We start from the raw sequence: 12,957 nt of genomic DNA, 5'->3' as shown, positions 1-12,957 counted from the left end.
TTGAGCTTTGTGACATGGTTCATTATCCTGCTGGAAGTAGCTATAAGAAGATGGGTATACACAGTGGTCATAAAGGGATGGGCATGGTCATTGATGCATTGAGTTTCTGCCATGTGATTGGCTGATTAGTTATATGTGTCAACAAGAAAATGAAGCGGTGAACCTAATAAAGTGGCTGGTGAGTGTAAATCTGTAGATCATAAACAGCAGTATAAAGCAGACTGCAGACCGACACTCATATTTATTATTAAAAACTCTCGTGAAACAACTTGGCTCTACATGTCACACAAACATCTGTACCCTATTAAATACACTGCTTTCCTTCTTTGACAAATGAACAGAGGGAGTTTCAACAGAAATTTAAGATGAAACTAAATGCTGAATATAACATACCTTTATCATTTGTATGACCACAGATGTGTTGTGAATTTATGTGGTCATGATCAGGCCTCATCACACAGGTCTTTTTCATACACTACAATTGGTTAGGTAGAATATACCTTTATTCAGCTTTTAACAGTTGTAAAGTCATATCAGAGGGTCATTACCAAAAGGAAATAGATGAGACAAACATCAGGTCTGTTTTCCAGAATATTGCAATGAAGTGTTTATTTTGTCTTTTGTTGATCAAGGGGGGAACAAACTTTACAAAGTAACAGTTCAAACCAGACTCAAACTGTTACCAAAGACTGTAGAAGTGAGACAGTGGAGCTAGCTTCACCAAGTCAATGAGGTGTGAAGGGGGATAGCCATAGCACATGCTGAGCCACTGACAGGCACATGTGCAGCGTGGCTGCTACATTATCACCAGCTAGGCTCAGTGTGGAACTTGTTCTTCAAAAGAACTGATGAGGAAATGAAGAGAGCTGGTGATCAGACAATAAGGACAGAGAGAGGATCAAAGAACTGCTGTTAGACCATGCTGTAAAGTGGTGTGGACCGCATTCTCTTCACTTTAATTGTACATTTTGAAAAGCTCTAGGGACAAAAGTCCTAATAAAAAATGTTTACAAAATCAATCTAGCCTTTAATATAACTGACAGACAAAAGATACTAATATCTAATACACTGATTTCTGTCATTCGGCCAACATATTAAGGGGTTTAATATTGACTTTAGAAATATAATTTTGCCAAAAAACAAGTCTTAGTACAAGGACAACTTACTGGATCATTCCCGGGTCTTTCATCCACGTCACATGGTCTTTATCAGTAGATAACGGAGATAGCTCGGTTCTAATCTACAGTGCAAAAGTAATTCAACGCCGACACTCCCTTAAATGTATTTAATTATTTTGGGATAATAATGTAGTGTGTTGGTAATTTAACAGTTACAAGTGAGCACACTCTGGTGGGCAAGTGATGTAAAAGCAACTGTTTTTAAGAAATTCCAACATGTCAACATTGACCATTCATTCTTAGATTCTCATTAAAATGTCCCAGTCTGATGTTCTGGGACTGAGGACTGTTCACTCATGTTGGCTTCAAAGTTGAGACAGACAGATTGCTGCAAAAGATCATTTGATAACCAATGTAATCTCCAGAAAAGCTACTAATGCACCTTGTGGTGCAACGTTGCCAATTAATGCAAATTCTTTTAAACAGACCTAGGATTCCTGTAAAACAAGTTCTTGCTACCTTTTAGCTGCCAAATACAGCAGTAACACTATTTCTGCAATATCATTTTATCAGCTGATGGCTGTTAGAAGTCTGCAGATGGAGGGCACAAGATGTAACTGAAAGCTCTCTCAGTGCGTAGCTTATAGGAATGTTTTTGTTCAACATGTCACTGTTTTTGATAGGGACTGCTTAAATGTGCTTGTTAAATAATTGTGATTTACTGTGGGAGAAATGTTGCAGTTGATAAAATAAATAACTTGTCAGTGCTCTCTGGTGGACAAATGATGTGGCAGCAACACTGTTTCCAAAAAGCTGCGAACACACCGCACTGGCCGCGCTGCGAGATTACATACAAAGTCAATGTACTAGCGCGTGGCCGCGCGTCCACCCAAGAATCGGCGTCCAGCGGCGGGCGTTTCTGCGGTGCGTGGCCGCGCCTCAGCGAAGCACGTCAATCGAAGGCGCTACCATTTGCGGCGCGGCCAACATATGCGGCAAGATGAAATTATTTATCTTTTTGGCGTGTTTGTTGTTGTTGCACTGTAAGTGTGACGGGTCTGATCTCAGAAACGGCGTTGAGAATATATGGCCAACCGCCGCAGGGGGCCAGTGCGGTGTGTTCGCAGCTAAAGTCTTCAACCATATCTTTGGCATTTCTGGATGCACACTGTTCTCCATCGACCAGCATATGCAGTATGTCCATAATGATGTATCGGTATATATATTGATTCTAATTATGAATTTTTTCTTCAAAGAAAGACATTTTCAAACATGTAAAGAGGAATGCCTAGCAAACATATCAAATAAAAGACCATGTCTTGCAAGTCCACAAAAGCAGCCTGAATGATGACAAACACTGGAGCACAGGGATGAATGTGACAAACACATCACAACACAATGGTGTTAACTCAGTGCTCATCAGAGCTGTTCACAGCAGCAAAGCCTCTGTGGACCTGTTTTTGGTCGTCATGCAAATGGAAAGTGGATGTAAAGGAAATTGTATCGTCCATGAATGTAATGGAAGGCTAGGCCATGCATGCTGAAGGCTACAAAAGAGTTATTTTAGCCTCATAGCATCAGCAATTTGTGCTTGTAATTGTTGATGATGAAGGATGTGTGCTTGTAGTGGAGGACAGTAGAGTTAGGTTTGAATGAACTGATTGGTGGAATGAGAAGTGCATGTGACATGCATAACGTGCAGATGGCCCTGGTATCTCAGTGTTAGGCTCCCATGATAAACTCTGTCTGACTCAATACCATTAATGAAGGGGACAAAACATTGACAATTCAGGAAAACAAAACATTTTTAATCTCTTCAGTTTAAATGAAAAAATAAAGAACTCAAGGCACAAATAAATACTGCAAAATGGAATACAGTTGTCTAATAATAAACAGATCTGAAAGGTTTTGAATACTGGCTGGAGTCAACCTCAGCTCAAACTGGGACCAAACAGAGCAAGGCCAATACCAACTCATTAGAAACAGACACTTCTCCAGTTAAGCACTCAGCACAGGGAACATGGTTTGGCTTCGGCCATGCAAACTAGATACTAAGCAGACCCAAGAGAAGAATGGAATATAGCCTGATCTAAAAGTGCTACATGCTGAATGCCCTGTCATATCTTCTCCTAACACCTCTTCTGACATTTATTCACTTGAAGTTTTGTTTTGTTTGATATTCCATATACAAGTTGTCCAACGTAACTTAAACACAATGCTGAACTGCCCCTTAAACGACGTGCATCTTCTCCACTGGCCTTTTGACACGGCCCAGGAACTTCAGGCCGAGGCTGTCTTAAACCAGAACTAGAAAAACCACACTGTAAATACTAGTAAAAGTTTGGCTGCCGCAGACGGGAATATGCTTTCCTTTTCAATGGACGTAACACTGCAATGTACACAATGAACAGTACAGATGCATTACTATGGTTTGATTTGCCTTCTGGGAAAGAACAGGAGGGCGATGGAAGGCAGAGAAGCGTGGAGGCCATACACTGTGTGTGTGTGTGTGTGTGTGTGGGGGGGGGGGGGGGTCATATTTGATAGGTGATGCTTATCAAACAACTTCAACCAAAACTCAAGTAGAGAAAACATGTTGAAGCCTGTCAATTAGCATGTCACCATGTTTGGACTAAGTTGAACTTCTTCATTTGCACAACAGTAACACACATAAAAGAAGAAAGGTAACATGCAGCAGGTCATGCTATTCAGAATGCCATTTCAACTAAATGGTGTTGTTACCCTTTTGTTACCAAGTCCCCCCCCCCCCCCCCAATATAGAAAAGTCTAATTGAGTCGAGTCCCTCATGGAATATGAAGGTTCATATTTTCAGTATGTTTACAGACAAAATCTTATTACTGCTTCCCACATATTTGATATTTCACCACAAACAGTAATGAATACTTAACTTAAGGCATTACCGCTGCATTAAATACTGTAGCAACAGAAAGAGGGGGCACTGTATTGTATGCGCCCTAACCAGCGGAAGGCTCATCAATAGACACTGCTCATCACTGCTACAGTCAGATTACAGCCAGTCTAATAGAGAAAGAGGGAGGATTTTCTTCTCTTATGCCAAAATGTGGTTCTAAGCTAAGACAAGGCATGGCATAAGAGAACCATCTGCTTAACCAACACTGTTCAAAGTCTAGTGTGTCCAGAAAGAAAAGGGCACGGCTCAAAGAGGTGGACTCCAGCACTACATGAGACTCTCTACTATGAGCCCCATGCTAGTGAAGCGCTCTGTGGCAACACACACTGGGTTAAATGGGTAGTTTCAGCCATGTCTGCTTTTGAGAGGGAAATAAAAACACTCTGTAAACATACACAGGCTGTGGCAAGGGTTTGGGCTGATACTGACATGTAATGCTTAACAACGAAACAAGCATTGGAAACAGAACTCTGGTCATTTCATTAGCTGGAACCTATCAATGAATCGCTCACAACATCTTTAAGGTTTTACTAAAAGAAATGTCACAAGTTTCCAAGTGTTTGCCACATTCCGAATGAGCTCCAGCATATGAAGACTAACAATTTGAATAGCTTTTAAAGCGTGGCGCAAAATGATTGTAAGCACTTTGAAATGTTTAGAAGCCTGCTAGTACTGACAGGAAGCTGCACTGTGGAGCCAGCACACTGTGTAAAAAACAGACATTGGATGACACATGAGATGTCCAATGCTGTGTTGAGGCTCGTCATAATGCTTGCTCAATTCATTCATTCAATCTCTAGGTTAATCTGCATTCATTAATCATTATCAATTCATTTTATGTCCTTTAAAATTGTAATTTTGCAGATTGCGATTTGGCATCTTCAAGTGGCCCGTTTTGTCCAATTTACAGCCCCAAAACCAAAGTATATTGACATTATTAGCGTAGATTCACATTTGTGAAAGTGGACTGGAAGTATTTTTTAATTAAATTTCTGCTTAAAATAATAAATTATTTATACTAATAATTTTAAAATGTTTGCAGATAGACTTGGTTAATCAAGGGCTTAATCAGATCGTGAATTTATTGACTGATCAGCTTGTTAAAAAAGAAAAAGCTAAATATGCAGCCAACATCAACTCGCTGCCACTTGTGTTTTAAAAATGTACGTTTAATTTTTTTCGATTGTGATTTGCATTGAAAGCATCTCACAACAAGGACAACTCAGTAGCATCAATCATCTCACATGATCTTCATCAACAGAGTTCTATCCATCCATATACAACGCCATGACAACAGCCTGCCGATGAAGACTACAGGGACCTTTAGATGAGCCAGAGTAGAGGGCTCATGTTGGCCAGTGGCTTTCCTGACTGCTTCATCTGGAGATGTGGCTCACATAGAAAGCCTTACTTTGGTACAGCTCTTTGGTGATTGAAATGTTTCACAGTTTGGAGCCTTAAATCACACAGTGTATCAGGGCTTGGCAGAGATTCTGAACCAGATGAAGTATTATGACCAGAGTTCTGCTTCAACTTACAATCAAGGAAAACATGTCCAGACATACAATTCATGGTCAAAACCTGGAGATATAAAGGAGAATCCTAACAGTGAACATCTGCTCAAAAATAATCTGCCAACACTTTTTCTCTCCATTTTCTTCATAGTGCTCAAAGCTTTGAAAGAAAGGGAACTATTCACAGAGTGTGCCATTCAAGAACCACAGTAGCTTCAGCTGTGTGGAGCTGACACTAAGGTTCTCTCATTCTGGCCCTTCATATAAAACAATAAGACCAGCGCCACACACACACACACACACACACACACACACACACACACACACACACACACACACACACACACACACACACACACACACACACACACACACACACACACACACACACACACACACACACACACACACACACACACACACACACACACACACACACACACACACACACACACACACACACACACACACACACACACACACAGTACAGTAAAGAGCTTTATCACATGGTCCAGCACTAAATCATTACAATACAAATCAAAGAAAATAAAAGGACATCTGAGAAAAAAAGCCCAAAGCTCTCCTGGACACATGGTGCTGAAATGGCTGACCCTGCTCATTGTACAGTCGCTCTACTCTTCACACAGTGCACCTCAAAAGAAAAAACAAAGCACAACTAAAGGCTACATTAAAAAATATACACATCTCCAACTGATGAAATAATTTGTTTGAAAAGAAAAAGAATCTGGTAAATAAAATAAATTAAGGCATGCAAAAGATAAAGTAAAATCTTGATATTTGGATCCTCTTTTTCTTTTTGAAAGCAAACATCCTATATTGTTAGAAGATCTTCCTGTTAGGAAGAAAGCACTCACTCTTGTTAAATCCTCACAACGAAGGTAGCTGCCAAAATAAAATGTTCAAATCCACTGGAATATCACTAATATGCCCGAGCGTTTAAAGGCCCATATTTACATACGTGTGTTGTTGTGTTGTAGCTTTAAAAAGGCTGATATTTACATACATGGTCATGCGCAGTTCAGCAGCAGTGCAGCAAAACAAACAGCAAAAAAAAAACTTGAGTGCTCCTCAAACAGCCTTAAACACAGGAAATAAATACCACATATCAAAAATAAAAAAGAATGTACATCACAAACATGAATGTAGAGCTGACTCACATCCCTCCTTTTGAAAAAGGAATACCGTGACCTAACAAAATGATATGTATATAACAAAATGATAGTAGAAAGTGAGACAAGGCGGTCTTGTCTGTTGGCTTTGTAAGGTGACGGTGATACATGAGAAGTGAAGCAGTGCTATGCCGCACGGAGGGAGCTGTGCCTCTGCCACATTAAGGCGTATGCAGTAAACATCAGAGCGGAGATGCTGCCGCTCCCTCCAACCAAAAACAAAACAAAAGGTCAACTTCTAGTAGTTAAGTTGGCACGGAACTAAAAAGACACGCAGCCCCACATACACGCAGACACACACACACACACACACACACAAACAAACACACACACGCGTTCACTTTGAGAGACTTGCCACTGCCTCTTAATTTTTTACTTTTGGATTGCCCTACTTTTGTTCATTTTTTCTCCCTATAGATTAGCTGTCAGCGTTGCGTGGTGTGGGGCCTGAGCAGTTCAGTAGTCCTCGATAGGAGCCAGCTCTGGGTCCAGGTCCACTGTGATGTTCTTGTACAGGCTGCTCAGGGACATGTGGGGGGTGTAATGGAGGTTGTTGAGGCCGTCCAAGTGTTGGCGCTCTTTGGAATACCTCAGTAGTTTATACCTGCAGACACAGTCACACACTCATTAAAACACAGACATCCTATACACATTGTTAGAAGAAAGCACTACACAGTTCATTCCTCAATAGATCCACTCCATTTCCCTCAACCTAACTCTACTCCAGGACATGAAGTTCTTTGGGATTTAACACTCTAATATACTTTTTGTTATTTTTGAGGTGTTTTAACCTTTATCAAACAGTTAAAGAGTTGAGAGTGCAGAGTGGACATGGGGACCATTTACATGCGGATCTGCTGGGTGAATGTTACTGTCTAGTTCACAGGAAGATGGAAGTTATTAAAGTAATAGACGATAATAATAGACTTAAAGGAATACTTCACCCATACGGAACCGGCGTTCTATCATTATAAAATCGCTATTATAATATAATGAATGAGGTTTTTCTTTCCTCAGTTTTCCCTTGGCCCAGCCGTCCTAACCCTACATTTTTACTAGTGTGATGTCACACTAGTAAAATGTAGGGTTAGACAGTGAGACCATAAAACACTCTTTCTGCCTTTTCTCAGGCTAGGATGAACCAATTTAAAAAATGTTTGCACATTTATACTACATAGGATCTCAGAGTTCAATACACCTTCATATTCCCACCTGTGAAGTAGGTCTTTAATATATGAATATACAACCATAAAATTAGTATATTTGACATTTAAATGCTGCTGCAGTGTACTTGTATCTTTTGAATAGGTTCCTTTACAGTCACCAGAATGCAGGAAACAATTGGCGCTTTTCCACTGCGTGGTATCAATCAGCTCGACTCGACTCAACTTGCATTTTTGGCGTTCCCACCACAAAGATCACGGTACCTGGGGCCTCATTTATAAAGCTTTGCGTGGGATTCACGTGGAAGCTAGCGTACGGAAGAAATGTAGGATGTACGTGCGAACAAAAATATTCTGATTTATAAAACAGTGCGCACTCACGTCCTACGCCTGTTTCCCTTTATAAATCACAATCAACTCTAAATGTGGCGCAGCCTTTGCGGCCTTCACGTAACACCCATATTTACCCATACATAGTCATTGACACGCCCGAATTAATATAATTTACTGAGTGCATGAAGGCGGTAGTGGCAATCGCCGACTGAAAGGGAAATGGAAAAATAGACTCCACACGGTGTGGATCACTGCGGTCACACCGAAGTACCCGTTGGAGAAGTGGCGACCAGGGAAAATTTAGTTTGGTGGCACAGTGTGAGGGTAAAGGCGTCAGAGTGCAGCCTGTGGCGATCTCTGTGAACGCTGTGGTCGAAATAAAAAGAAGTGATCCGACATAAAAGTGGACGCAAAAAAGTGCATATACTCACACAGCAGTGTTTCTGCCACGAGCGGGGGACACTGAGACCCCCCATGAGATACAGATTCGGAGAATTCATCCCGGTGCAGTGACGGGCGGCGGAGGGTTAATAATAAACTTCACAGTCCCTTTCAAAACACAGTTACGATGTGCTTAAACACAAAGAAAAACACATAGATAAAACGGACTAAAAACCGCGAAAAATTAGCACAGTATGTGATGTAGCCTACAGTAGGCTTGTGATTAGTGTATGAAACTGTGCACTCCTGTCTGCCTGACTGAGGCATCGAGAACAGCGTCAGTGTAAAAGTAATAGGTTGTATTCCACCTCAATATTATCAGAATGAATCCAATAACATGCAGAGCTTATTCTAACGTTTTTTTTATTTTTTATTATTTGCACTCATATCTCCGTTTGTAGGCTATTTAAGATCCTAATTCGTTTTGTTTTTTGTTGGTATCACTCCATAGAAAAATCCGTGGAGGCATTTTTTTATTAGTTGTAAGAATGGCTTCATCCGTTTTGCAAAGGAACTCCCTATATGATAGACCTACATGGCTTATAATAGGCATATATCTGGATTCATTTTACACAAACACATTCGTTCTCGCACTTCATGCATGTGCCGACGGAGTCGCCGTTTCTCCTTTCTCCACTTTCTGTGCGTACGCATGGGTCAGAGTTTGCGTGGGAGGACCGCACATCTTCCCGTCAAGTTTGCTTTTTATAAATCCCAATGTTTGCATAGAAATTGGCGTGCGCCCTCTTCTGGGCGTACGCCACGTTTATAAATGAGGCCCCTGGTCCCTGGTAGCGGCTGCTTTTTTGGTATCGCCTCGCTCTAGGTTCCAAGCGAGCTGAGCCGATGCTAAAAGGTGACATCGGCAGACTGCCGGACACTGATTGGCCAGAGACTACCGGCTTCATTCTATTTAATATTCTCCCAAACTCTACAGGACTTTTCGAGTGTATTTTGTGCAGCCTTGTCTGGCTCTCATTCAATTGGTTTGCATCACAGATCTGAATAAACATAATGAAATGTCCATATATTCGCTAAGCTCACCCGGTTGTGTTGGTTGTTGAGGATGTTACTTTAAACATACTGTACTGTACACAACACAAGAGGAGACATGTAGGGCAGCTAGCAGCTTTTAGCAAATGGATACAAGGGGGGTATTTCTTAAACATTTTCCATCCGTATTTTTGGCGGTTGGTTCAGTTCATAGTACTTTCTGCCCCTTTGTATGACGACCCCGCCCATGTTCAGGAGGTAGGGGAGAACGGGGTTATATGTCACACGGGTTGGTTGTCACAATCGTTATATAATCGGAACCAGAAGGCGCCGTCTGTTAAATTTTGGTAAGTAAATATCCAGAATTGGGATCAGAGGTCACCTACATAGTCTTCCTTTGAGTTAGACTGCTGAATTTGAGGTGAGAGGACTGTTTGTGTTTTTCTTGTCAAATTGAAAATATTTAGCTCCTCAGTATTTTTCTTCTAGGCTTTTACACAATGGGTTTATAACAAAACACTTGTTACCCTAAAAAAGTGTGAAGGGTAAGCTATAGTTTAGATTGTTGTTTGCAAGCTAATTAGTTATCAGATGGTTGTTGGCCTTGATGCTAGCAAGAAATCCCAGTTGGGGTTGGTCGTCACATAGGGCTGGGCGATATGGACCAAATCTTATATCACGATATAGGTAATTTTATATCACGATATGGATATACAGTATATCACGGTATAGTATTTTTCCTTTAAATTCAATGGATTACAATAACCGTACTGAACTTTAATCACATAAGATTATTTTCATCTTTTGCTTGGAACTTAAATTTCCATACTAAAGAAAAAATGGTGCAAAGTACCACACCAGTCTGGCTTTAGTCAGTCAGTGCAAAATAAAAATGACAGCATCAACCAAATAGCCTACATTTTCCAATTGATAGTAGCCTATATCAAAATAATGAAAGACTTGAATTTTCCTGCAGTATTTGCTCATCTTCATTTAAAAAAGCTGTCAAAATTAACTAATGAGCAAATGTCTGGTAATACTTTAACTCCAGCTTCAACACAAATAATATTTTCAAGTTTGACATGTTTTAAAGTTACATAAAACCAGCCTTGCTGGCTGTCTCCAACAATAACAGCACGGGGGTGAAGCCCCGAGTAGGCTAAATATGTCATTATTAGCCAGCTAGCTCACGAGAGCTAATCCATGTAGTTTGCGGCTTAAAACAAGCCAACTCTGCGTCAAGCCAACAGCTCGCCCAGCCCTATTGTCACATGTTATCCAAAGGCTGCAGCCAGAAAAGGAACCCAGTGGGAGTAGAAGTGACATAGTCCAAATGAAAGAAAAGACTGTGTTGAAATGTAAATATTTATTTTAGCATTATCAAGATAAGTTCATTCTAATTTGGATGTGTGTAAGCTCCTTGAGCCTTCTGTAGTTTGGAAAAATGTAGCCTCTGCATTCACTTGTGAGTAGAGATTGGACTCTTGATCTTCTTTAGAATAGCTTATACCTAGGGGGCAAAGTGATTTTTTGGAGAAATGATATCTAGGACCTTCAAGGATCACAACCTGGGTGGACAACCTGGGCAACTACCTGCTGGAAAGCTACAGCGGGCGGGCAGAACCATGGTTTAATGCGAGGGTAAAACATATTTTTTTTTAACTTATAGATATCATCATGAAACTTTGCCAGTTGATTACTGGCATTAAAACAAAGACTTTTTTGTATTGACGTTTTTTTTCAAAAATGCTGGAATATATATGCAAATTTAGCACATTTCACAAATTATGCACATCTTTAAAAACCAAAAATCTAGATATTGGCTAAAATCTTTGAGTTGAAATCTTTATTGCATTTTGACTTTATATAAGTGTGTTAAGTTTCTACATAACAAACTTCCTCTGTGAGAAATGGTGTGATAATTCTGGTTTGATAATGTATAAATAAACGTGATTTGATAGTTTTTCTCATTACTCTGACGCAGAAATCTCAACTTCTAAATCACTTACATCAACTATACTTTCCATAATCATTCTTAGCACTATTCTGTAGGTTATTGAAGAAGGATATTTTCATATGTTGTTCATAGTCTGATTTATGAGACATTTTCTTCTTCAAAACATGCAGTAATGCATTTTTAAGACCTGGAAATAGTATTTATTGATTTATAAAATTAAAAAAGGCTGTGTAAAATATCCTTCTTTAATAACATTCAGAATAGTGCTAAGAATGATTATGGAAAGTTTAGTTGATGTAAGTGATTTAGAAGTTGAGATTTTTGGGTCAGAGTAATGAAAAAAACTATCAAATCATGTCAATCAAACCAGAATTATCACACCATTTCTCACAGAGGAAGTTAGTTATGTAGAAACTTAAACACACTTATATAAAGTCAAAATGCAATAAAGATTTCAACTCTGGCTTTATCCAATATCTAGATTTTTGGTTTTTAAAGATGTGCAAATGTGTGCATAATTTGTGAAATATGCCAAATTGCATATTCAAACATTTTTGAAAAAAACTTCAATACAACAAATCATTGTTTTAATGCCAGTAATCAACTGGCAAAGTAGTTGACCAGGTTGTCCACCCAGGTTGTGATCCTTGAAGGTCCTAGATATCACCTTTTACAACAGCCCATGTCTGTTTTCCAAAAAAAGAGGGTTTTGCCCCCTGGGTATTATAGGGCTTCCCCAAATACAATTTTACTGTTATCTCATTGGCTGAGCTTTGAAAGCAAATGAGGTCAAAGTTAAAATCATTCAATAATTTATTTTGATTAAGCCTTACATTTTTATTTTATAGGTGAGAGTGGGGTGAGATGTGCCACTTTTTACTCAAAGTGATTTTAAAGTGAGGCATTGACAGTTATGTCTCCAACTCAAATATGTACATATATTTCAGGATGTTGTGCATCCCTGGCAATAAAAACTTTGGATCTGGAATAAACTGTTTAAGAAATATACCTTTCGGAAAAAAAGTTGTCTTGTGGCACGACTTGCCCCCGGTGTGGTGTAAGTTGTGCCACAAGAGAGAATACCATGGGGTAAATTGTGCCATTGATATATATCTCATAAACTGTAATGCAAGACAAATCCATTAGACAATCACTTATTTAAGGTTTATTTAAAGTAAATAAAGTAAATATTTTACAAAGAGTGAGGGACAATTTTCTTAACCCATTGATGACTATGGCAATCTAGGATGCATGTCCTTAATGCCTGAGGGTTTTCTGAAAAAATAGTACGAATTGTCAAGTCTACCAAAACCTT

The 12,957-nt window shown here is 39.6% G+C and overlaps 1 protein-coding gene across 1 annotated transcript in view; it reads right to left on the bottom strand.

Moving 5' to 3' along the window:
- Positions 1 to 5,949: 5,949 nt before the first annotated feature.
- b4galt6 (UDP-Gal:betaGlcNAc beta 1,4- galactosyltransferase, polypeptide 6) overlaps positions 5,950 to 12,957 on the bottom strand; it is a 63,752-nt gene continuing 56,744 nt past the window's right edge. Inside the window, exon 9 of the mRNA XM_080032643.1 lies at positions 5,950 to 7,359. Coding sequence (XP_079888769.1) covers positions 7,212 to 7,359 — 148 coding nt within the window. The 3' untranslated portion in view covers positions 5,950 to 7,211. The remainder of the gene's footprint in view (positions 7,360 to 12,957) is intronic.

This window comes from Ammodytes marinus, assembly GCF_949987685.1.
Source record: "Ammodytes marinus genome assembly, chromosome: 8".
NCBI classification, from domain to species: Eukaryota; Metazoa; Chordata; class Actinopteri; order Uranoscopiformes; family Ammodytidae; genus Ammodytes; species Ammodytes marinus.
Note: the sequence above shows the minus strand (reverse complement) of the source record. Positions and strands in the feature narration are given on the sequence as shown.